The sequence below is a fragment of the Polyodon spathula genome, chromosome 16 (genome assembly GCF_017654505.1).
Source record: "Polyodon spathula isolate WHYD16114869_AA chromosome 16, ASM1765450v1, whole genome shotgun sequence".
Classification (NCBI taxonomy): Eukaryota; Metazoa; Chordata; class Actinopteri; order Acipenseriformes; family Polyodontidae; genus Polyodon; species Polyodon spathula.
In genome coordinates, this window is record NC_054549.1 from 19,241,050 (window position 1) to 19,267,981 (window position 26,932).

The following is a 26,932-nucleotide window of genomic DNA, read 5'->3' on the forward strand; positions in this document are numbered from 1 at the left end:
CCCAGTTTGACATAACAAACGGTAGGTCATACTGTGAGTGTTTTGGGACCGACTAGACATCAACAACCACGACGGACAGTTGACTGGACTGTGTCGTGTAAAGTGAACGGGTACATTTGTTCATTTTTAGTCTAGAAATAAACGATCTTTAATGTTTTTATGGAACGAGGTACACTATACACTCGATATATATATATATATATATATATATATATATGCCAAAATGAGTTATATTAAATACACAGGTAAAACACAGCAGCTCAAGCCTCTATTTAAAAGTTTTAGACAGCAAAAAGTTAACAAACCAGATTATGCGACCATGCACACTCATAGTGATCTCTATGGAAAGCCATCTGGTTGTGTTGTGCTGCTTTAGAGCGAGCCAGAATCTCATGAGACAAAAGTATTCTGAAATGTTCTGCTTAAACAATCAGTGCCCGACTTTCTGGAAATGTTGTGTAGTGATTTTTAAATAGACTCTATATTAGATATATTTTTGTTGCGACTTTAAGTGGAATGTTTTAAATGAGAACCAAAACGGTGAGTTTTTTCCCCCACCTTCATTTTACGCAATTTCCACATTTGTTTTATTTGAAGTTGTGGCAGGAAATGGTGTAGCGGTTACTCAGACCAGAAGAAAGCAAACAAAAACAGAGGTACGGTGCAGTGGCGCGGGCGCCGTTTATTAAAGAAAAAAAGAAAGAAAATATTCAAACAAAAATAAACACTTGGTCACTGAGCAAAATAAAAGGTTTGAAATAAAACAAATCTCGGAAAAAAATAAATAAATAAAAAAGCTAAGGTCAGGCTGAGCAGCTGCCTTCACTGATCCTTATAGTCTTTTTAATCCCGTTCTCCCATTCTGAACACCCACACCTCAAACCTGGAGAGCTGCAGGTATTTATACAGGTGACCATCTCCCGAACAGCAATAAATTAATCACTTAATTCGGGAGACGGCCACCTTCTGCACGGGTTTTAATTATTATCCCATCCACGCTGCACAAACAAAATACAGCCCGTCGTCATTTATAATAAATACATTTTTAAAGCAATAACACAAAAATGCACGGCTGCGCAGTCATACAAAATAATAAACAAACAAAACACACGGCGGTTCGCCGTCATCTATAAACACAAATATAAAACAATAAACAAATACAAAATAACAACACGGGCGGAGGGGTAGACCCCATTCTAAAAATAAACAAACAATATGATTAAACAGCAGGGCTTTCCTACCGCCCTGCTACAGAAGTGTTAAAATACTATTTCAGCACAAGTAAATCTCCTGTTATTACTTTTATAAAAACGTGTCGATGGCCACTGTTTACTGTGAAAAAACAGCACATGGCAATGAATGAAAATAAAGTAAAAAATAAATCAAATGCGTTGTCAACTTTATGTACTGTTTATTGTGGGAATAAACAAAACAACGTTTAACTTGAGCTGCTGTTTGGCATCCTTGTTTTGCAGTTAATTCATTGGGGTAAAGTAAGGCCTATACAAGGTAGTCTTTCCTCCTGGAATATATTTCTACTTTGATGTGCTACACAGTGTAACCTCTTGCTGATACACAATGTTTGGTATTTGAGCTGAGTTAAAATTGCCAAAATGAGTTGATTAAATATCTGTAAAAATAGCCATTCTAAGACATGATTTTAATTAACGCAAGAGCAACAAAAGATATGACCATGCCCTCTTGAGTAATGAAGATCGTTTGGTTGCTATCGGCATGATTGAAGACGGCCTGTCTGTGAGAGAAGTGGCCTAGAGAATGAGATGTTCTGCTTCAACAATCAGCAGACTAGTCCAGAGAAAGCAGGAAACCAGCTCTGTGAGGGACAGGCCACGTCCTGGAAGGCAGAGGGTCACCACACCGGCCCAGGACTGTCACATCCGACTGATCCATCTGCGTAATCGTTTTCAGACTGCAGTGGCTACAGCACGAGAAGTTCCAGGAGGTAATTACCTGCGCATCAGCAGAATGACTGTAGCTCGGCGTCTGATTTGCAGACAGTGAGGCTGTTCAGGGGTAACATGTTGACAGCTGAGAGACGAAATTGCTGTCTTCTGTGGGCCAGAGAACATCTGAGGTGGCGGCAGAGAGAGTGGTGGTGTTTTATTCACTGATAAATGCCCTTTTGCCCTTGACAGACCTGATGGAAGACGTGAATGGAGACGTCATGGTGAGTGTTAAGCTGACTGTTGCGTTGTTCAAGTCAACCAGTGGGGCGGTGGAAGTGTGATGATGTGGGGAGGAATCTCCTTTAATACAAGATCATGCAACAGTTTCTTAAGACAGGGGCTGTACCGACAGACTGGAGAATTGCAAACATAATAACGATCCACAAAAAGGCAAAAACCGAACCAGGTAATTACAGACCATTAAGCCTGATTTATATGTAAGCTTATGGAAATTATAATAAGATCCAAAATGGAAAATTACTTATATGGTAAAAGTATCCTGGGAGACAATCAGCATGGTTTTAGAAAAAGGAAATCATGTTTAACTAATCTACTTGATTTGTTTGAGGATGCAAAGCATAAGACATGGTTTATTTAGATTTCCAGAAAGCTTTTGACAAAGTCCAGCATAAATGATTAATTCTCAAACTGAATGCAGCAGGGATTCAAGGAAATGCATGCACATGGATTAGGGAGTGGTTAACATGTAGAAAACAGAAAATACTGATTAGAGGAGAAACCTCAAAATGGAGCGAGGTAACCTGTGGCGTACCACAGGGATCAGTAGTAGGTCCTCTGCTATTCCTAATCTACGTCAATGACTTAAATCCTGGTATAGGATTGGCAAACACTGTTGCAGCAGCAAAGGTCATTCAAAATGATCTAGACAGCATTCAGAATTGGGCAGACACATGGCAAATTATATTAAATAGAGAAAAATGTAACATACTGCATACAGGCAATACAAATGAGCACTATAAATACCATATGGGAGATACTGAAATTGAAGAAGGAATCTATGAAAAAGATCTAGGAGTTTATGTTGACTCAGAAATATCTTCATCTAGCTATAAAAAGGCCAGCAAAATGCTTGGCTATATAGTGAAAAGTGTTGAATTTAAATCAATGGAAGTAATTTTAAAACTGTACAATGCAATAGTAAGACCTCATCTAGAATACTGTGTTCAGTACTGGTCACCTCGATGTAAAAATGATATTGCTGCTCTAGAAAGAGTGCAAAGAAGAGTTACTAGAAATATTCCGGGTTTAAAAGGCAAGTCATATGCAGTCAAGCTCAAAGAATTGAATCTATTCAGTCTTGAACAAAGAAGACTACGCGGCGATCTGATTCAAGCATTCAAAATTCTAAAAGGTATTGACAGTGTCGACCCAAGGGACTTTTTCAGCCTGAAAAAAGAAACAAGGACCAGGGGTCACAAATGGAGATTAGACAAAGGGGCATTCAGAACAGAAAATAGGAGGCACTTTTTTATACAGAGAGTCGTGGGGGTCTGGAACCAACTCCCCAGTAATGTTGTTGAAGCTGACACCCTGGGATCCTTCAGGAGGCTGCATGGTGAGATTTTGGGAACAATAAGCTACAAAGACCAAATGAGCAAGATAGGCCGAATGGCCTCATCTTATTTGTAAACTTTCTTATGTTTCTTATGTTCTTATTATTATTATTATTATTATTATTATTATTATTATTATTTGTACAGTATTTAATGATTATCCACTTTAAAGTGACTAAAATGAAAGTCCGAAATTGTGAAACTGCAAAGGATGTGCCAGACGCACATCTGTCAAAATTCATATGCATTGGTAAACAGTACTTTTAAATGGAGAAAAATCACAAAATATTTTAATATTTTATATTATTTCTAAGTTTAGCCAATAAAAAGGCTGTCATTAATCACTTGACTGTCGTTCATCCTTGACTAAAAAAAAAAAAGGATCATTCAAGATCATTTTTACACAGCCATAGAAAAGAGAATTCACTGTTGCTCAATCAGTGTTTTACTGGTAAATTCTGAGTTTGTTTTCTGTTAAACAAGCACGTGTCTGCCAATGCCTGATTGTTTTAGGGAATCCCTCTGTGTCATTATCATGAATTGAAATCATGCGATGGATAATATGCACCACCCACCAAACACAAACACAAACTCAAACAAACACAACTGAACTTGAGTGGCTCAAAAGTGACTGGTCAGAACATGACTGCAGAAGCAATACAAGACAGTAATAAAACCAAACACAAATCATCATGCACACAGTAATAAAACCAAACACAAATCATCATGCACACAGTAATAAAACCAAACACAAATCATCATGCACAGTAATAAAACCAAACACAAATCATCATGCACACAGTAATAAAACCAAACACAAATCATCATGCACACAGTAATAAAACCAAACACAAATCATCAAATATTTAATACATAAAATGTAATACACTGTTAGCATTTGGGATGTTCGCACTCATAAACGAAAACTCATAAATGATCATAAACCATAAAAAGTTTTTGGAACAGTGATCTTTGGCATGCTAGGCAAACGTGCTAACCACTACACTATAAGCTCATGCTTAATTCTCGCTCCTCCCTGACAGTGATGCAGTCACCTCTCTCTCACACACACAATACTGACAGGCAGGCAGGAAGAATGGAGCCGGTATAGTGAGAGATACAGAGTGAGCAGTAACACACAAGCACAACCACGCACAGTAACACAAAAAATTGTAACAGGTTCCTAGGTTCTCCCCCCACCTTCCCTCCCTTGCTCAGTCCGCTCAGCTCATCATGCATGGTCTCCTCGTGGCCGCCACCCCGCCACACTACATGTTTTTATTATTAGCCAAGGACATGGCGGCGGTTAATGGTTGTTTTTTCGGAAAAACAAATAATCCTTTCTAACTTGAACAAAGACCGAGATATAAGCAATTAAAATGTAAGGGAGGTACCTGGCGCTGCTGTCCCCGGAAGTGCTGCCTGTATCAGGCAAACCTCTCCCGAGAACTCGGCGGTGGCTGTCCAAATTCTTTTCGAAAGAAGATCCCACTCACAACAAAAGAAATATAACTCTGAACAAAAAACATACGTATTTCTTCTTTCGACCGCAACAAAATCTTTTTTCGTGAGAAGAATTATTTTAATAGACGAGTGGCGAAAAAGTATTTTAAAGGATAAAATAAACACATTTCCCACTCACAAAAGGAAAAGACAATGTTACAGTCAATCTTATGGAGTCCAAATTATATACAGACATGTCATGGTCCATCTCTCAGCTTGCATTCAAGACATCAAGGCCTGGATATCTGCTAACTTTCTGTAGCTGAACACTAGCAAATCTAAACTCCTTCTAGTAGGATCTAAAACTCAACTTAAGAATTTCACTATAGCTGCCCTGAACCTCGGAAACTGTCTGCTGCTGCCTTCCCCCACAGTATGAAGCCTTGGTGTACCTCTTGACAGCAACCTCTCCTTTGATGCCCACATCTCCTCCGTGGGCAAATCTTCCTTCTACCCTCTTCGAAACATCTCCAAAGTCAGTCCTTACCTTTCCCTCAAGGATGCAGAGATATTTTGCCATGCATTTGTCTCCTCTCGACTTGACTACTGCAACTCACTATATGGTGGTCTCCCGGCACGCACCATAAACCGACTGCAGCTAGTCCAGAATGCCACTGCCAGGATCCTTACCAGTTGTAAGAAACTTGAACACATCACAATTCTCCTGCTCACCTACAATGCCCTTCATCTCGCAGGTCCCGAGTACCTCCTCAGCTTGCTCTTTGGAACTCTCTGCTAGCTTTGGTGCATAATGCTCCCACTGTCGCTCGCTTTAAATCAGCTCTCAAGACCCACCTGTTCTCTTGCTTTCCATGCTCTTAAGCCTGATATCTGCTATTAGCTGCTGTGTTGTTGCTACTGTTTTATGTATTATGCTATTATCATGTATTATGCATCTTTCACTGTATTTAATGTAATATGCATGGTTTTCTACCATATATCATGTATTATGCATATCTCTATTTAAAGTATTATGGATTTTCTTCTTTTTACTGCATCTTGTAAATTGCTTTGTGATGGTGGTCCACTATGAAAGGCACTATATAAAATAAAGATTGATTGATTGACTGAGATATGATTTTCAGGCAGTTTAAGTTTTTTTTTTTAAACTGAAAACAAAATATTTTGTCATGAGGCCAACTCCTTTTTCGAGATCCAACATCTAACTGTAAGAGCTGCACTGGGATGCTCAGAAACTAAATTTAAAAACTCAGGAACAGAGTCATATTAATTCTCATTGACTGCCTACTCAATCTTTTGATTTTAATTTTGTAGTCCGGTGCTACTGTGCAATAATTAGTAATATTGACGGATGAATATATATCTATATATATATATATATATATATATATATATATAGATATATAGAGGAATATAATATTATAATATATATATAGTTATATTCTGGGATCTCCCAGGCACTAGAGGGGAGGCATGCCTTGATTTAGTCTTTTCAAATAACGAAGATAGAATAACTAAAACAGAGGTCAGAGAACCACTGGCAAACTCAGACCACAACATGATCTCATTTGAAGTGTTTTTTAAAACCCCAAAAGTAACGACTAAAGCTAAGGTTTACAATTTTAGAAAAGCAAACTATGAAGGTATGAAACAGAGACTAACAGAAGTAGATTGGAGTAAAATAGAGAAAACACCCACAGAAGAAGGATGGTTGTTCTTCAAAAATGTAGTACTAGAGGCGCAAAACAATTACATCCCTAAAGTAGACAAATCTAAATGTAAAACTAAATTGCCAAAATGGTTTAATAGATCAATTAAAAAAAATATTCAGCGAAAAAAGGCACTTTACAGAGCATTAAAAAAGGACCAAAAAGAAAGTACGCAGAAAGAGTACACAGAACTGCAAACGCAAGTCAAAAAGGAAGTTAGAAAGGCCAAGAGAGAAATAGAAATGAACATTGCTAAGGGAGCTAAAACCAATTCCAAAATGTTTTTCCAATATTACAAACAGCAAGAGAACATAAGAGATACAAATGGCAAAATCGTAGATGAAGAAAAAAAATAGCAAATATATTAAATGATTACTTTTCACAAGTTTTTACAAAGGAAGATACTGACAACATGCCCCACATGTCATCCAGTTCCTATCCAGTTTTAAATAACTTTAGCATAACTGAGGCAGAAGTGTTAAAGGGACTAGGAGCTCTTAAAATAAACAAATCCCCTGGGCCGGATGAGATCCTCCCAGTAGTACTCAAAGAAATGAAAGAAGTAATTTACAAACCGCTAACCAAGATCATGCAGCAGTCTCTTGACACAGGGGTGGTACCGACAGACTGGAAAATTGCAAATGTAATACCGATCCACAAAAAGGGAAACAAAACTGAACCAGGTAACTACAGACCAGTAAGCCTGACTTCTATTATATGCAAACTTATGGAAACTATAATAAGATCCAAAATGGAAAATTACCTATATGGTAACAGGGTCCTGGGAGACAGTCAACATGGTTTTAGGAAAGGGAGATCGTGTCTAACTAACTTGCTTGATTTTTTTTGAGGATGCAACATCGATAATGGATAATTGCAAAGCATATGACATGGTTTATTTAGATTTCCAGAAAGCTTTTGACAAAGTCCCGCACAAAAGATTAATTCTCAAACTGAACGCAGTTGGGATTCAAGGAAACACATGTACATGGATTAGGGAGTGGTTAACATGTAGAAAACAGAAAGTACTGATTAGAGGAAAAACCTCAGAATGGAGTGTGGTAACCAGTGGTGTACCACAGGGATCAGTATTAGGTCCTCTGCTATTCCTAATCTACATTAATGATTTAGATTCTGGTATAGTAAGCAAACTTGTTAAATTTGCAGACAACACAAAAGTAGGAGGAGTGGCAAACACTGTTGCAGCAGCAAAAGTCATTCAAAATGATCTAGACAAGATTCAGAACTGGGCAGACACATGGCAAATGACATTTAATAGAGAAAAGTGTAAGGTACTGCACGCAGGAAATAAAAATGTACATTATAAATATCATATGGGAGATATTGAAATTGGAGAAGGAATCTATGAAAAAGACCTAGGAGTTTTTGTTGACTCAGAAATGTCTTCATCTAGACAATGTGGGGAAGCTATAAAAAAGGTTAACAAGATGCTCGGATACATTGTGAAAAGTGGTGAATTTAAATCAAGGGAAGTAATGTTAAAACTGTACAATGCACTAGTAAGACCTCATCTTGAATATTGTGTGCAGTTCTGGTCACCTCGCTGTAAAAAAGATATTGCTGCTCTAGAAAGAGTGCAAAGAATAGCGACCAGAATTATTCTGGGCTTAAAAGGCATGTCATATGCAGACAGGCTAAAAGAATTGAATCTGTTCAGTCTTGAACAAAGAAGACTACGTGGCGACCTAATTCAAGCATTCAAAATTCTAAAAGGTATTGACAGTGTCGACCCAAGGGACTTTTTCAGCCTGAAAAAAGAAACAAGGACCAGGGGTCACAAATGGAGATTAGACAAAGGGGCATTCAGAACAGAAAATAGGAGGCACTTTTTTACACAGAGAATTGTGAGGGTCTGGAATCAACTCCCCAGTAATGTTGTTGAAGCTGACACCCTGGGATCCTTCAAGAAGCTGCTTGATGAGATTCTGGGATCAATAAGCTACTAACAACCAAACGAGCAAGATGGGCCGAATGGCCTCCTCTCGTTTGTAAACTTTCTTATGTTCTTATATATTATATATATATATATATATATATATATATATATATATATATACACAGTGCCTTGCAAAAGTATTCAGACCCCTGACAAATTCTCTCATATTATTGAATTACAAATGGTACATTGAAATTTCGTTCTGTTCGATATTTTATTTTAAAACACTGAAACTCAAAATCAATTATTGTAAATTGACATTAATTTTTTGTGGGGAAATATTTTTAAGAAAAATAAAAAATGGAAATATCTTGCTTGCATAAGTATTCAACCCCCACACATTAATATTTAGTAGAGCCACCTTTCGCTGCAATAACAGCTTTAAGTATTTTGGGGTAAGTATGTACCAGCTTTGCACACAGTGTCGGAGTGATTTTGGCCCATTCTTCTTGGCAGATTTGCTCCAGGTTGTTCAGGTTGGTTGGACAACGCTTGTGGACCACAATTTTCAAATAGTGCCACAGATTCTCAATGGGATTGAGATCAGGACTTTGACTGGGCCACTGTAGGACATTCACCTTTTTGTTGTTGAGCCACTCCAGTGTTGCTTTGGTCTTGTGCTTGGGATCATTGTCCTGCTGAAAGGTGAATTTCCTCCCAAGCTTCAGTTTTTTAGCGGACTGCAGCAGATTCTCTTGCAGTATTTTCTTGTATTTTGCTCCATCCGTTCTTCCTTCAATTGTAACAAGATGCCCAGTCCCTGCTGATGAGAGGCATTCCCACAGCATGATGCTGCCACCACCATACTTCACTGTGTCTTGAGGCATGGGCAGTGTTAGGTTTGCGCCACACATAGCGCTTTGAGTTTTGGCCATAAAGCTCTATCTTGGTCTCATCTGACCACAAAACCTTTTCCCACATCGCAGCTGGGTCACTCTCATGCTTTCTGGCAAACTCCAGACGTGCTTTCAGATGGTACTTTTTGAGTAATGGCTTCTTTCTTGCCACCCTCCCATACAGGCCAGTGTTATGCAGAGCTCTTGATATGGTTGACTGGTGCACCATTACTCAACTCCCAGCCACTGAACTCTGTAGCTCCTTCAAAGTGATTGTTGGCCTCTGTGGCTTCTCTCACAAGTCTCCTTTTTGTCTGAGTGCTGAGTTTTGAGGGATGGCCTTTTCTTTTCAGTGCCTGGGTGGTGTGATGCAGCTTCCACTTCCTGATTATTGATCCAACTGTGCTCACTAGGATATCCAAACACTTGGATATTATTTTGTACCCTTTCCCTAATCTATGCATTTGTATTACTTTATCTCTAACTTCTGTAGAATGCTCTTTGGTCTTAATTTTCCTTCAGATTCACAGCCTTACCAATGATCCTTCAACAGTGGGGTTTTTATCCAGAAAATGTGACAGGAACTTTAATGGTTCACAGGTGGAGGCCAATGGTAAGGTAATTGTGTCCTTGTTAGGGCAATTTCTTTCATCGGTGCAAACTGGGAGCTTTCACAGCACAGGGGTTGAATACTTAAGCAAGATATTTCAGTTTTTTATTTTTCTTAAAAATATTTCCCAACATAAAACCAATGTCACCTTACAATAACTGATTCTGAGTTTCAGTGTTTAAAAATAAAATATCAAACAGAACGAAATTTCAATGTACCATTTGTAATTCAGTAATATGAGAGAATTGATCAGGGGTCTGAATACTTTTGCAAGGCACTGTGTGTATATATATTGTAAACGATCCTTTCACTTTTCACGTTCGTTGCCCCTTTCAAAGTAGACCCAGGACACAGAAATGGAATTGATTTAAGTGCTGACGCACACTTTTAATAAACACCAATCAACTAAATTAAACAAAACAAACAAACACCTAGCTCCTTCTTGGAGCACTAACTATACAGTCTGGAACCTAACTCAACCAGGACAGCTAAGCTGTTTACCTGTAACCCAAACACAACTCACAAGGTTTAACACAGCACTTTACCTTGACTGCTTGGAAGCAGACCACACCTTCTGCCTCCCTACGCACAGCAGCCTGGAACAGACTGGCTGCCTCTCTTAAATACCCTGCACCTGGCTCTAATTTACAACTACCATCAGGTGCAGGGGATTACTAAACAATTAAAACAATTACACAATTAAACCCCATAATACCCAAATGTGCATTCTCACAAGGTTTTTAGCAGGGAAGGATTTTAACCCCCTCCCTGGTACCTTACACATCCTCCCCCTCAAGTGTGAAACACTGATCGGCCATACCAAGGCCACCCCCTCCCCTAAAACACAACCACCCACACTCAAGTCCCGAAATGTCCATTTCCGCCCTCTTCCACGGGCGGACTTGAGGGTGGGTCGAACCTTCCGGCACTTCCGGGAAGGGACCCTGAACCAGCGACAAGGGACCCCACCGGGATGACAGGGCCGACCGAAGTGACGACCGGGGAACAGGAGGATGCAGCAGTGGACAGAGATCTTCCACTGGGGACCGGTGCAGCGATGTCCGATCACCCAGGGGGAGCGAAGCAGCGAACAGGGGGAGAAACAGCGACGTCTGGCAGCAGCCCAGCGACGTCTGGGTGCTCGGGAAGAGCGGAGCAGGGAACCAGGGGAAAAGCTGTGGCCAATGTTGCAGACTCCTGGGCTCCAGGTCCAGCGCAGGAAGGTCTAGGAAGACCGGCAGGGTGTCCAGGAGCAAGGGGCAAGGGACCGCAACTGGCAGTGCCGGACTGGTTCGCTGGGGTGATGGAGGTGGGCACCTCACCTCCTCCTCTTTGTTCATCGCTCCTCCCTCTCTGGGCTCTGGGAGCGGCGGCTCCTCTTCTCTGGGCTCTGGGAGCGGCGGCTCCCCTTCTCTGGGCTCTGGGAGCGGCGGCTCCTCTTCTCTGGGCTCTGGGAGCGGCGGCTCCTCTTCTCTGGGCTCTGGGAGCGGCGGCTCCTCTTCTCTGGGCTCTGGGAGCGGCGGCTCCTCTTCTCTGGGCTCTGGGAGCGGCGGCTGGGCTTGTCTTGCCTGCTCCCATTTTTGGAGCAGCAGATCCAGCTCCGTCGGCTCTGGCTCTGGCAATCCAAGTTCCAATCTCCATCTCTTATTCTGCTCAATCTGAGCAGCAGTGTTTCTCTTCATCAAAGCGACCAAATCCTCTAGGGTTTCCATTTTACTGGGTCATAGGGGCGCCCACACACACTTCTGGTACCATATGTAAAAGATCCTTTCACTTTTCACGTTCGTTGCCCCTTTAAAAATAGACCCAGGACACAGAAATGGAATTGATTTAAGTGCTGATGCGCACTTTTAATAAACACCAATCAAATAAATTAAACAAAACAAACAAACACCTAGCTCCTTCTTGGAGCACTAACTATACAGTCTGGAACCTAACTCAACCAGGACAGCTAAGCTGTTTACCTGTAACCCAAACACAACTCACAAGGTTTAACACAGCACTTTACCTTGACTGCTTGGAAGCAGACCACACCTTCTGCCTCCCTACGCACAGCAGCCTGGAACAGACTGGCTGCCTCTCTTAAATACCCTGCACCTGGCTCTAATTTACAACTACCATCAGGTGCAGGGGATTACTAAACAATAAAACAATTACACAATTAAACCCCATAACACCCAAATGTGCATTCTCACAAGGTTTTTAGCAGGGAAGGATTTTAACCCCCTCCCTGGTACCTTACAATATATATATATATATATATATATATATATATATATATATATATATATATATATATATATATATATATATATATACACACACAGAGAGAGAGAGGGAGAGAGAGAGAGAGAGATCAGCGAGTAGCTTTTGTTTAAAAATAATAATAAATGTACCTATAATGTTTATAGTAAAGAAATAATGTTCTTATGTTGAACTGGTGTGTCGTTCCCCTCCACTGTCAAGGTGGCAGTACTGGGGTTGCAGATCAGCAAATAACCCCTGAGCCCTGTGCAGCCAGCTTACTGGAGCTGCGTGTGATCCATGCAGCTGGCCGCGTCGAACGCTCGGCTGCACAGATCTGCATAGATCTCTGTGATTAAAACAGGTCTGCTAGGATATTCATGATTATAACACATCTGCACAGATCTGAAAGGATCTCTGTGATTAAAACACATCTGCACAGATCTGCAAGGATCTCTGTGATTAAAACACATCTGCACAGATCTGCAAGGATCTCTGTGATTAAAACACATCTGCACAGATCTGCAAGGATCTCTGTGATTAAAACACATCTGCACAGATCTGCAAGGATCTCTGTGATTAAAACACATCTGCACAGATCTGCAAGGATCTCTGTGATTAAAACACATCTGCACAGATCTGCAAGGATCTCCATGATTAAAACACATCTGCACAGATCTGCAAGAATCTCTGTGATTAAAACACATCTGCACAGATCTGCAAGGATTTCCATGATTAAAACACATCTGCACAGATCTGCAAGGATCTCTGTGATTAAAACACATCTGCACAGATCTGCAAGGATCCCCATGATTAAAACGCCTGCATCTTTGTCTACAGAATAAATGGGATTGGGAGAGTTGAGTGGTCACACTATGAAGGTTTCTGTCACTATCTCCCCGCAGTTAAAGACAGAAACAGAGAGAACTTAATATTGAAACAACAGAACACAGAACCGCTCAACAGAATTGCAAACATTGTAAAATAAATAACATTACATTACATTCACATTAAAATGTTCTTTAGCAAACGCTAGATCTTTGTGAATAGGGCCGACTCATACAGTATGTGAGGCGGTTTCATATAAGACTTGCATCATTCTGGGTACAGTGCTGTTCACGTCCATTCTGTCTGCACACATTCTCTATGCATTATTTATAGGAGCCAAACCTCAACTGCAGAGCAGCTACATTTCAATTAAGATTGTTGGCCCCCGCCACCCAGTTCAGGCATTAAGCTATTCATTACTGACAGAATATCCCTACCCTAACACCAGCTTATAAATAATACATTTATTAGAGCAGAATATAAACTGGGGGACAATATCTTTGTAATCTTTTTAAACATGGTGTTGGCACTTTGAAAGCGGGACGGAATTGTGTGTGTGTGTGTGTGTGTGTGTGTGGGGGGGGTAAATTTCTCCGTCAAAACCTGTAGGAATGTAGCTGGAGCCGACAAGTGAATAAATAATGAATTAGGCTCCACCTACAGATGTATAAGGTGTTCACAGGTGTTAGTGAGGATTTGTGAATTAATGTTGGTGAAGGAGGTGGATGTCCATGTTTGTGTTCCATGCTGTGCTGTCCCGTCTTGTTTACATTAGTGTGTTTTTGTAAACCCTTTTGTTTTGGCCCTTGTGCTGTTTATTTTGTTAAGTGTGTTTTGTCAGTGCTATAAATAAACTGCATTAAACCTGCAGCTTTCTGTGTCTGAGTCTCTCCCTGCAAATACCATCTGTGCTGTGATGCTGCCGTGCCACATATGGTTACATCATTAACAACTTCTGAAGCAATAAATCAGTTGCTTGCTGTTTTTTTAAAGAAATATATTTGGTTATACAGCTTGTAATGGATCTCCTCCTAGTGGTTGGGGAGTTAATGGATCTTATGGGCTTATACGCCTACAGTGCACCATTACCTAAAACTGAGCTTCGAACAACTAGATCAACCACGACCCTTTTGCTGACGAGAAACTTTCAGAACATTTTAAAATTAGTCATCCGAAATTAAACAAGGATGGGGGAGGAGCGCTGACAAGCCTGGGGGAGGCTGACAACAAGCCTGGGAGAGGCGCGCTGACAAGCCTGGGGGAGGAGCGCTGACAAGCCTGACAAGGAGGAGACAAGCGCTGACAAGCCTGGGGGAGGAGCGCTGACAAGCCTGGGGGAGGAGCGCTGACAAGCCTGGGGGAGGAGCGCTGACAAGCCTGGGGGAGGAGCGCTGACAAGCCTGGGGGAAGCCTGACAAGGGGGAGGAGCGCTGACAAGCCTGGGGGAGGAGCGCTGACAAGCCTGGGGGAGGAGCGCTGACAAGCCTGGGGGAGGAGCGCTGACAAGCCTGGGGGAGGAGCGCTGACAAGCCTGGGGGAGGAGCGCTGACAAGCCTGGGGGAGGAGCGCTGACAAGCCTGGAGGAGGAGCACTGACAAGCCTGGGGGAGGAGCGCTGACAAGCCTGGGGGAGGAGCGCTGACAAGCCTGGGGGAGGAGCGCTGACAAGCCTGGGGGAGGAGCGCTGACAAGCCTGGGGGAGGAGCGCTGACAAGCCTGGGGGAGGAGCGCTGACAAGCCTGGGGGAGGAGCGCTGACAAGCCTGGAGGATCGCACTGACAAGCCTGGGGGAGGAGGGCTGACAAGCCTGGGGGATCGTACTGACAAGCCTGGGGGAGGAGCGCTGACAAGCCTGGGGGAGGAGCGCTGACAAGCCTGGGGGAGGAGCGCTGACAAGCCTGGGGGAGGAGCGCTGACAAGCCTGGGGGAGGAGCGCTGACAAGCCTGGGGGAGGAGCGCTGACAAGCCTGGGGGAGGAGCGCTGACAAGCCTGGGGGAGGAGCGCTGACAAGCCTGGGGGATCGCGCTGACAAGCCTGGGGGATTGCACTGACAAGCCTGGGGGAGGAGCGCTGACAAGCCTGGGGGAGGAGCGCTGACAAGCCTGGGGGAGGAGCGCTGACAAGCCTGGGGGAGGAGCGCTGACAAGCCTGGGGGAGGAGCGCTGACAAGCCTGGGGGAGGAGCGCTGACAAGCCTGGGGGAGGAGAGCGCTGACAAGCCTGGGGGAGGAGCGCTGACAAGCCTGGGGGAGGAGCACAGCTGACAAGCCTGGGGGAGGAGCGCTGACAAGCCTGGGGGAGGAGCGCTGACAAGCCTGGGGGATCGTACTGACAAGCCTGGGGGAGGAGCGCTGACAAGCCTGGGGGAGGAGCGCTGACAAGCCTGGGGGAGGAGCGCTGACAAGCCTGGGGGATTGAGCACTGACAAGCCTGGGGGAGGAGCTAAGGATTGGTGATAAGCCTGGGGGGGATCTTTACTGTGCACAGCCCTGGGGATCGAGCTCTACTCGCGGTTCGAGCGCTGCTTTTGCCTGGAGAAAAGCGCTGACAAGTCCTGTGGAGAGAGCGCTGACAAGCCTGGTAGAAGAGCGCTCGAAAAGCCTGGGGATCATTCATGACAAGCCCCATGGTTATGCGAGCGTATGACAACCTGGGGTTGTCAGCGCTGGACAAGCTTCTGGATTGGATCCGTGTCTGACATGACATAGCTGTCTTTCCGTTCGCTCGGAGGGGCCGTTGGAGAAGAGTGCCTGCCACGTGCTGTGCAAACCCCTCCCGGGACTGTTCGGAAGCACGGAGGATCGCGCTGACAAGCCTGGAGGAGCGCTGACAAGCCTGGGGGAGGAGAGCTGACAAGCCTGGGGGAGGAGCGCTGACAAGCCTGGGGGAGGAGCGCTGACAAGCCTGGGGGAGGAGCGCTGACAAGCCTGGAGGAGGAGCGCTGACAAGCCTGGAGGAGGAGCGCTGACAAGCCTGGGGGAGGAGCGCTGACAAGCCTGGGGGAGGAGCGCTGACAAGCCTGGGGGAGGAGCGCTGACAAGCCTGGGGGAGGAGCGCTGACAAGCCTGGGGGAGGAGCGCTGACAAGCCTGGGGGAGGAGTGCTGACAAGCCTGGGGGAGGAGCGCTGACAAGCCTGGGGGGGATCGTACTGACAAGCCTGGGGGAGGAGCGCTGACAAGCCTGGGGGAGGAGAGCTGACAAGCCTGGGGGAGGAGCGCTGACAAGCCTGGGGGAGGAGCGCTGACAAGCCTGGAGGATCGCGCTGACAAGCCTGGGGGAGGAGCGCTGACAAGCCTGGGGGAGGAGCGCTGACAAGCCTGGGGGAGGAGCGCTGACAAGCCTGGGGGGGGAGCGCTGACAAGCCTGGGGGAGGAGCGCTGACAAGCCTGGGGGAGGAGCGCTGACAAGCCTGGGGGGGGACTGACAAGCGCTGACAAGCCTGGGGGAGGAGCGCTGACAAGCCTGGAGGAGGAGCGCTGACAAGCCTGGGGGAGGAGCGCTGACAAGCCTGGGGGAGGAGCGCTGACAAGCCTGGGGGATCTGGAGGAGGAGCACTGACAAGCCTGGGGGAGGAGCGCTGACAAGCCTGGGGGAGGAGCACTGACAAGCCTGGATCGTACTGACAAGCCCGGGGAGGAGCGCTGACAAGCCTGGGGGAGGAGCGCTGACAAGCCTGGGGGAGGAGCGCTGACAAGCCTGGGGGAGGAGCGCTGACAAGCCTGGGGGAGGAGCGCTGACAAGCCTGGGGGAGGAGCGCTGACAAGCCTGGGGGAGGAGCGCTGACAAGCCTTGGGGAGGAGCGCTGACAAGCCTGGGGGGGAGCGCTGACAAGATCGCTGACAAGGCTGGTGAGCAGGGTTGCCAGATTTCTACAGTGTTTATAGCCCAAAGTCATTTCAAAACTAGCCCAATTTTTTTTTACTGAAACCAAGCTTATTGCTATTAACATGCAGAACTATGCATAAAAAATCAAATGTTTTTGTAAGAAAAGATATCTAGTATAGATGTGATAAAAATGACGAGCCCCAGCACTGCTCATCCACATGTCATTAAAAAATAAAAATCATACGAAACTCTGAAGGCACAATCAACATTCATACTAGCAACCGGATTACAGTGTGATTCCTTTAATGCTGCCTCTGTTTCCCAAAGAAGAAAACACTTCAATCTTTTAAAGTTATACCACCAATCTAACTAGACGATCACATTAATTACATCAATTAAACATCCACATCAATTAAATGCACCTTAACAAATTTCAAAAAATAGAGCCAACAGCTTGCCTTTTTTTAAATAAACAGAAAAAAGTTAATTGAAAGTATGCCCCATGCATTGAAATATAACACATAAAAACATTTTTAATTCTTACCTTCAATCTCCTCGTGCAAGGGCCAGCAGTTATCATCATACAGGTGTATCTCAAGTCCATTTTAAATATGTACAAAGAAAAAAGTATGTAAAAAAAAAAAAAAAAAGTATGTACAAAATAAAACATTTTTACTGTGTTGTTTTTTTTTCTTATAGACAGCGAAATCAGTCACTTGGTCAAAATTTTCAAAAACTGTTTTATTGTGGCAATGGATTGGACATATAATAAGCTTTAAAATAATACCACACTTATTGATATATCTCAAATGGAGCCCGAGATATAACATTTTGAAATCAGCAAAGTCAGAAGACGCCATTTTGAGAAAATTAAGTTGAAACATGGGACACATACTTTCCAGCTATTTCCGTAGCAACCATTATGTTAGAATTCTGACACATACACCAAATGTTCACCAATAACTCCTCATACCTTTCTGCAAAATATGACAAAGAAATTATATGATACAAATATTTATTTTTCATTTATTGAAACATAGAACAATTCAATTTTTTTTACAATTCATAGCTTTTTTTTTTTTTTTTTAACAAAAATGGAAATGCTTTTAAATTAAAACTGCTGAACAGTTTACATTTACTATTTACATTTTACTTGGTATTTGCATATTCTGAAATACATATCTTGGACTACCTTACCTCAGTTAACACTAGCTAGTCCAGGATTAGTGCTGATTAGGTCATTGCTGATAGTGGCGCTGATTTTTCCTAAGAGAATCAGATCCTTCTCGGTCTGGCAAAGAACCCATTGATGTCCTCAGGTCAAATATATTTTCGACAGAAAATACCTCAACACAGGGTTTCCCATCATTCAGTTTGCATCTGTATTTTGACGACTTATTTACACAGCTGTAATTATGTTTTTTTGCAACTGGGTTCTAGTATTGTTATCAATAACAATGTCAGCGACATGATTCTCCATCACCACAGCTACTTCATCAATGACAGCCACGTCGTCATCACTATCAGCACTGAAACGATCATCTTCGCTTATGCTGTCAACATTAACAGAGTCATCTACATCACCACTCACTGTCAAACGAGCACGCACTATCACAAAAACACCCCGAAACCAGCTGCATCCACTGTCTGTCAGTCGCAGCAGATTCCATGTTGCTGGATGTAAAATGTTAAGAGAATTTGCAACATCCTGTTCTTTTGATAAAGACATAATTCGCCTGTGATTTATTTATTTATTTATTTGCCGGAGTTTAATATCGCAAGTTCTCTGCGTTCACAACCACAGCAATGCCGCTGTCCCAGAAGTCAAAGCGCGTGGAGGCATTCAGCCAATCAGTGGATACAACAAGAAGCCAAATGACGTCACGCATAGCAACAAGCAGAACTGTTTACACTACAACCACTTCTTAAAACCGTTTTCATTGGCTAAATAAGATGTCAGTCTATTAATGACCTACGTAGCGGGAAAGAGGGAAACTACAGCGTTCAAAAATACCCGGATGATTTGTATGTGCGGAAGGACGATGTTGCTGTGATTCCGTGAATTGTACGGATTTTAGTCTTTGTTTCAGCTAATTTTAGAACATAAGAACATAAGAAAGTTTACAAACGAGAGGAGGCCATTCGGCCCATCTTGCTCGTTTGGTTGTTAGTAGCTTATTGATCCCAAAATCTCATCAAGCAGCTTCTTGAAGGATCCCAGGGTGTCAGCTTCAACAACATTACTGGGGAGTTGATTCCAGACCCTCACAATTCTCTGTGTAAAAAAGTGCCTCCTATTTTCTGTTCTGAATGCCCCTTTGTCTAATCTCCATTTGTGACCCCTGGTCCTTGTTTCTTTTTTCAGGCTGAAAAAGTCCCTTGGGTCGACACTGTCAATACCTTTTAGAATTTTGAATGCTTGAATTAGGTCGCCAAGTAGTCTTCTTTGTTCAAGACTGAACAGATTCAATTATTTTAGCCTGTCTGCATAGGGCATGCCTTTTAAACCTGGAATAATTCTGGTCGCTCTTCTTTGCACTCTTTCTAGAGCAGCAATATCTTTTTTATAGCGAGGTGACCAGAACTGCCAATTTTGACAATCTATAGGTCGCTGTTGTTACCAAACTGTCTATTTACAGTATAATAGAGACATTATTTCACAAAATATACTTGATAAAACGATAGTTTGGACTGTTAAGTACACAAAAACGTGTAAAACTCAAAATCGATAATTCATGACTTCACTCAGTAATCTGGCCACTGTGTAAAATCTACATATGCGACTTCCGACTGATTTTGCTGTCCAGGGTCACATAATTGTTTTAGTTTCAAAAAAGCTCCTCTGAGTCGGCACCATCTTGTGCGTTATTTGCTTCGCCTGTAAACAGTGACAGCATTGCTTTGGGTGGCTCAAATTGGTTGCAGCACATCTTATTACGCTGCATATATGCTCTGACCCTAAGAATGTTTTCCAACAATTTTTCTTGCATTCGGTTTTGATTAGTGCCATTTGTGAAAAAGCTCGTTCCACTGATGCATTGCTAAATGGCAGTGCTAAAAAAGATAAGGCAAAAAGACCAAGTTCAGTGAAATCTTTATCACCAGCTGCATCGATGTGTTTCACCACTTTAACTCAGAACTCTTCTTCAGTGTGCACCCAGTGTACATTGTTTAAGCTCGCCATTGCTGTTGGAGTTTGCCAAGATCTCCATTGCATAGTGGCAAAAATAATAAATTTGCCAGCTGTGGCTTTTTGGAACTGAGTACAACAGTTGGGCTGAGAACGGTAAGTGACTCAAGTTGCTAGATATTGGGAGGCAATCTTTGTTTTATCTCTTTCAGAAACTTGAACATGTAATCTCTGCATCTGCGTTTGACATCCTCTGTTTTCTGAGGTTCGATGTTTGATTCTGACAGTTCCAACTGGAACTTGATCCCGAAGTCCACTGCCAAAAGTGGCAAGCTGTTTTTGTCGGACGTTATGTCCAAGTCCATTACAGATGACCATGTTGGAAAATCATGAGGTTTCATGATTCGTTGGATCAAACTGCGGTAAAATGTCATTAAATCAACAAGAAGTTTTGCTGGATTGGCGCTGTCAAGCTGAAACAGCTTGTTTATTTTGTTAACCTCATTGACAACGGGCCCAAGAAAAAACAGATGCATTCTGTTTACGTGGTCTGAATACATCTGGTACAGTAGTTCAGCATTGTAGTTCCTTTCAGTGTTCTTTGTAAGCTGAAAGTGCAACTTCAGCTCTTCGTACTGAGAAAGCACTCGATCAACACACTGGCTAATTGTGAGCCATCTTGTGTCAGAAAGCTGCAAAATCTTCAGTGGGGCTTCTCCAACATTAATGGTGGCATAGAGAATGTGACACTTATTTTGACGCTGAGTGCTGTGGGAAAACCACAAGTACATCTGTGATACCATGTACTCAATGTTTCGAGGAAGTACGTCCATTGTTTTAGATGCACAGAGCTTCAGTGAATGACAAACACACTTAATGTACGCTATTTTTGGATTCACCTCCCTTAACTTTATTAGTATCGAATTATTTTTCCCACACATTGTACTACAATCGTCTGTTGCCAGACCAATGCATCTTTCCAGTTCCAATTGGTTTTCCTTTAAGAATTTGAATAAGGCTGTTACAATGCTGTGAGAATCACCGGCTGGCAAGCTAACAATCCTGGCAAACGACGTCACGATACGTTCAAGTTTTCTGCTGAAGTACCTTAACACCACACAGAGTGGCTTGCACTGATGTCTCTGCTTTCTTCTACAATTAAAAGCTATAAGAACATAAGAACATAAGAAAGTTTACAAACGAGAGGAGGCCATTCGGCCCATCTTGCTCGTTTGGTTGTTAGTAGCTTATTGATCCCAAAATCTCATCAAGCAGCTTCTTGAAGGATCCCAGGGTGTCAGCTTCAACAACATTACTGGGGAGTTGATTCCAGACCCTCACAATTCTCTGTGTAAAAAAGTGTCTCCTATTTTCTGTTCTGAATGCCCCTTTTTCTAAACTCCATTTGTGACCCCTGGTCCTTGTTTCTTTTTTCAGGCTGAAAAAGTCCCTTGGGTCGACACTGTCAATACCTTTTAGAATTTTGAATGCTTGAATTAGGTCGCCACGTAGTCTTCTTTGTTCAAGACTGAACAGATTCAATTCTTTTAGCCTGTCTGCATATGACATGCCTTTTAAGCCCGGAATAATTCTGGTCGCTCTTCTTTGCACTCTTTCTAGAGCAGCAATATCTTTTTTATAGCGAGGTGACCAGAACTGCACACAATATTCAAGATGAGGAAGTGCATTGTACAGTTTTAACATTACTTCCCTTGATTTAAATTCAACACTTTTCACAATGTATCCGAGCATCTTGTTGGCCTTTTTTTTATAGCTTCCCCACATTGTCTAGATGAAGACATTTCTGAGTCAACAAAAACTCCTAGGTCTTTTTCATAGATTCCTTCTCCAATTTCAATATCTCCCATATGATATTTATAATGTACATTTTTTATTTCCTGCGTGCAGTACCTTACACTTTTCTCTATTAAATGTCATTTGCCATGTGTCTGCCCAGTTCTGAATCTTGTCTAGATCATTTTGAATGACCTTTGCTGCTGCAACAGTGTTTGCCACTCCTCCTACTTTTGTGTCGTCTGCAAATTTAACAAGTTTGCTTACTATACCAGAATCTAAATCATTAATGTAGATTAGGAATAGCAGAGGACCTAATACTGATCCCTGTGGTACTCCACTGGTTACCTCACTCCATTCTGAGGTTTCTCCTCTAATCAGTACTTTCTGTTTTCTACATGTTAACCACTCCCTAATCCATGTACATGTGTTTCCTTGAATCCCAACTGCGTTCAGTTTGAGAATTAATCATTTGTCAAAAGCTTTCTGGAAATCTAAATAAACCATGTCATATGCTTTGCAATTATCCATTATCGATGTTGCATCCTCAAAAAAATCAAACAAGTTAGTTAGACACGATCTCCCTTTCCTAAAACCATGTTGACTGTCTCCCAGGACCCTGTTACCATATAGGTAATTTTCCATTTTGGATCTTATTATAGTTTCCATAAGTTTGCATATTTGTCGATGTCTTCAAGCATCTCCTGATGAACAACGGGCCCGATGACAGATTTTATAAGTGCTGATCATTTTGTTCTATGAAGACTAATATCCTTCTGTGCAACTTCCCTGACTGCATCCCAAATGATCTACGGTGAGGATACTGGAATGGCAAGCAATATGGGCTGCCAGCTTCAACTCACACATTTTACCGGAATTGTCAACTTTTTTCTTAAATCCCGTGTCAAATATGCTTCTTGCATTTGAAAATGGAGCCGTGTTTCTAGTGTGTTTCTCTGTCTTACAGTGAGCTAACAGATCGCTGTGATGTGCTTGGACTTCACATTTACAGTACCTACATGCAGTCATCTTTCATGAGTCATCGGCAGGTACACTGCTAATCCACTCTTTTAACTCTTTTTCTTTCTCCCAGTCTTTGCAATATTTTTTTTCTGTATTTAGCCCACTTACTCAGTGGCATCTCTGGTTCTTTACTTTTCTTAAACTTCTTTACTTTTCCTGCTTTTTAGCGGTTTGGATATTTCTACCGTTTCTTAAAATGGCTCCTTTTCACTGTCAATTAACACAATCGTTTGTCTCTCCTTTTCCACTCGCATGGTCATGTGTAGTGGTCGTTGTGGTCATGCACAACATGTTATTTTATAGGGAAACACAGTTTTCCATTGTTTGTGTGCACTGCAGCGGGTAGGCTGCAAAAGTTTATTCATTTTAATAAAGTTATTCTTTTATAACTAGCTCAAAAAACCACAAGACCTCTTGAAGGTATCCCAAAAAGTAGCAACCAGCGACTCCTAAATATTTCCAGGGGCTGTCTTTTTAAAGTAGCCCAATTCTGCGGGAAAACCACGGACCTGGCAACACTGCTGGGGAGGAGTGCTGACAAGCCTGGGGGATTGCGCTGACAAGCCTGGGGGAGGAGCACTGACAAGCCTGGGGGAGGAGCACTGACAAGCCTGGGGATCGTGCTGACAAGCCTGGGGGAGGAGCGCTTGTCTTTGCACTCAAGGATGAGCTTTGATTGGACGGGGTGTGTGTGTGTGTGTGAAATAAATCTCCTTCTAGCAGCTGATCAGTTAATATATATGAGTTCAATATGAAAGGCTCAGATGCCCGGCCATTATAAGGGTGACTCTGTTCAGATCGCTTGTCAGTCGCTGGTTGAGTCTCCCTCTTAAATGAACTAAACCTGCAGTGCAGAAAGGCCTAGATTCCACAAGATGTCTGCAGACAGGAGGGGTGGGTTTAGTAAGCAAAGCGCTCTCTCTGCAGCCCTGTGATGGATGTTAGCCGTTACAGAACAGTCTGTTAGGACCGAGCAGTTTCACAATGCCAGGCAAGACAGCACATGTATAAAAACAGTTAACAGTTTTGCAATTTTTGTATTTTTCAAAAAATATATATAATTACTACTACTGTATTTGTGTAATATAAAGTTGCTGACACTTTTTTGGTTTTGCATCTTGAGTCAGATTTGTTTCTTTTCTAATACAATTGAAAAAAAAAAAAAAAAAAAACAAAAAAAAAAAAAAAAAAAAAAAACATCCTCATCAGTTTTACAAAGCCAAAATGACAACAAAAATATTACGCACAATTAAGCAATGTAAATGTTGTATAAGTAATATTATATTTAAAAAAAAAAAAAAAAACACTGTTAATAAGCAATTGTTTATCAAGTGTTAAAGTGTTTTTTTAGAATGACTACATTCTCCAAAATATTGCAAGCTGATAAAAAGAATATAAGACGTACGAATGCGAGGACAGTGCTTTTCTGAGCTGCACTGATATGCTCAGTACCCATTGTTAAACATCCCTTCCTTTGTTGTTTAGGTCTCTTTGTGTACCCGTTGGACGAGTTCTCCACTGTTGTTGGTTTCGAAGCAATGATATCCAGAAGGATCCTAACAGTGCAAATAAAAGACAAAGCAAAGATGGACGACTGTTACTTCGACTGCTGTACGATGTCCAATGGAACCTGTCAGAGTGGTAAGCTGAGTGGAGAGTTTCTTTGGTTGAGTTTTCCATCAGCCCCCTTTCTATTAAAGTCATTCAATGGAAACCTCTCTATTAAGGCTTCTCAAGAGACAGACACAATGTGGCCTTATGGAGGGGGGGGACGGGACGGGGGGGGTGACCTTATTACAGAAACACAGCATCCATGTAACAAATGAATAGAACATTTAAACAGCCCTTAGTTAAGCTCATTTATTTAACACTATTGCAAAGTTTAACTATTCTGGATGTTATTTATTTTAGCAGTCATTTCATACAGTTAGTCCATGTTGTTGAGTACTATATTATACTGCATACGGTATAATACCCTTCACTTGTTCACTGTTTATTATATGTAGGTCAGATAGTGAAATAAAGAGGAGACTAGCAGGATTAAACACTTCTGATATAGTGTATGTTACCAATATCTATGGCAGGCAACGAGAACTGAAGATCAGCTTCTGAATCCAGTATTTGAGTTGCTGCAAATAACACTGTGAATGATTGCAAACAACTGACTGCCGAACTCTGAGTGTGTTACACTACAGTCAAACCTGCTCATGTGACTACCTTTATTTAGTGACCAACTGGTCTAAGTGACCACTTTAAATTCCTCCCAATGATATTTGTGCTTTTATTTACCTGTATTAAGCGACCACCTGTCTAACGTGACCAGCAACCACAATTCTCTTAATAGCAACCCACTCAAACCTGTATTAAGCACCCTTACAGGCGCTAGTGTTATAAGAACAATATGGTTTTAAATGGTTCGTCCTAAATTCAAAGGAATACGGCAACCATTTTAGCTGACTTTTATCTGTAATCAATAAAACAACAGCGCTCTTTTGTAAAAGAAGAGAGAAAATGTGGAGAAGCAAAAGGTCCTCCCTAGATGACAGAATTAAATTTATTAAACTTGTAAAGACAGTAAGTGCCAGAAAAACGGCTGAAAAATTAGGCACTAGAAAGACGCAGATACAGCATTTTGAAACGGAAAGGACTAGAGTTTGAGGTTTTAGGTTTTTATTTTTGTTCACGTGACCATGTTCTGAGCCGATTCAACATCTTAATTAAACTGTTAATTACTAAACAAAGCCAGTTCTTTTTACCTTGATGTCCTGATTGACTTGCTGATTCTGTTTCACCTTCTTCATTATTCTAACACAAGAGCAAGCAATGACATTAATCACTTCCCCTACTTTAACTTTCATTCTCGTACTTGCCTGGGAACTAGATAGCTTCCAATGGGTCTGTTTCGTGTTGTGTTGTTCTTTCCCGCTAATTTAACAGAATGTTTTCATAATTAGGATGCATCGGCTTAAGACTTAAAGGCAAACCATTAAAATGAAATAAACATTGAAAAATACAAGCCATACTTCTAAGAGTATGAACACAATGTGCGTGGTAATCGAGAAAGATCTTCTGCTTATTCTGGCGTTGGTTTCAGGATACAATGAATCAACACGTAGCTGAGGCATACAGGCATTGAAATTTGCAAAGGATTTAAAACATGTTATGTGACCTGAGACATGCAAGCATTCATTACTTTCACAAAATAATTTGTTCTGTAAATGCATTCTGAATAAATGTTATTAAATTACATACTTCCTTTTGTTCCTATTACATCTTCTAGCTTTTACAGTGTATGTAAGACATACATAATTACAGGAAAGCATGTTAGAGACAAATAGAAAATTCATAAGTTATGGGCCCTCTTTTAACAGACCACCTGTGTTAAGAGCCCATATTAGACTGTCCTTTGAGTGGTCTCTTAATACAGGTTTGACTGTATTTATTGAATACAAATGTACAGCTCTGTATATGGTGAAACTACCACACCAGTAGCCCTCAGATATGCACAGCATGTGTATGATTGTGTGCACTGGGAGTCTAGATCCACTCCAGTCTCCTTGCACTTCAACCAACACGACCACCATTTCAAACTACACTCATGCAGATCAGTTTTATATCAAACCAGAACACCCAATGAAAGAGAGAACAAGCAATAGCACAAATAACACATGTCTTCATTTTGTGTTATTTATTTCTACCTGTTTCTATTGCTTCTGACCTACGTGACCAGCGACTCACATCTCTGCAAGCTTTCCCACTTGCTCACACTCACGTCTCGTAACCAATGAGAGGCTGCTCCCACTTTATCAATCCCGCCTCCTAATGTAACCATTGAGAGGCCATTCCCACTTTATCAATCAAACCAGGAGTCACAAATGGAGATTATATAAAGGGGCATTCAGAACAGAAAACAGGAGGCACTTTTTTACACAGAGAATTGTGGGAGTCTGGTACCAACTCCCCAGTAATGT

At 42.1% G+C, this 26,932-nt stretch overlaps 1 protein-coding gene across 1 annotated transcript in view; it reads left to right on the top strand.

Moving 5' to 3' along the window:
- The window catches only part of LOC121328959 (von Willebrand factor A domain-containing protein 5B1-like), a 95,267-nt gene that overhangs the window by 22,994 nt on the left and 45,341 nt on the right, over nt 1-26,932 (top strand). Inside the window, exon 4 of the mRNA XM_041274115.1 lies at nt 24,447-24,602. Within this exon, the coding sequence (XP_041130049.1) occupies nt 24,447-24,602 (156 nt within the window). The remainder of the gene's footprint in view (nt 1-24,446; nt 24,603-26,932) is intronic.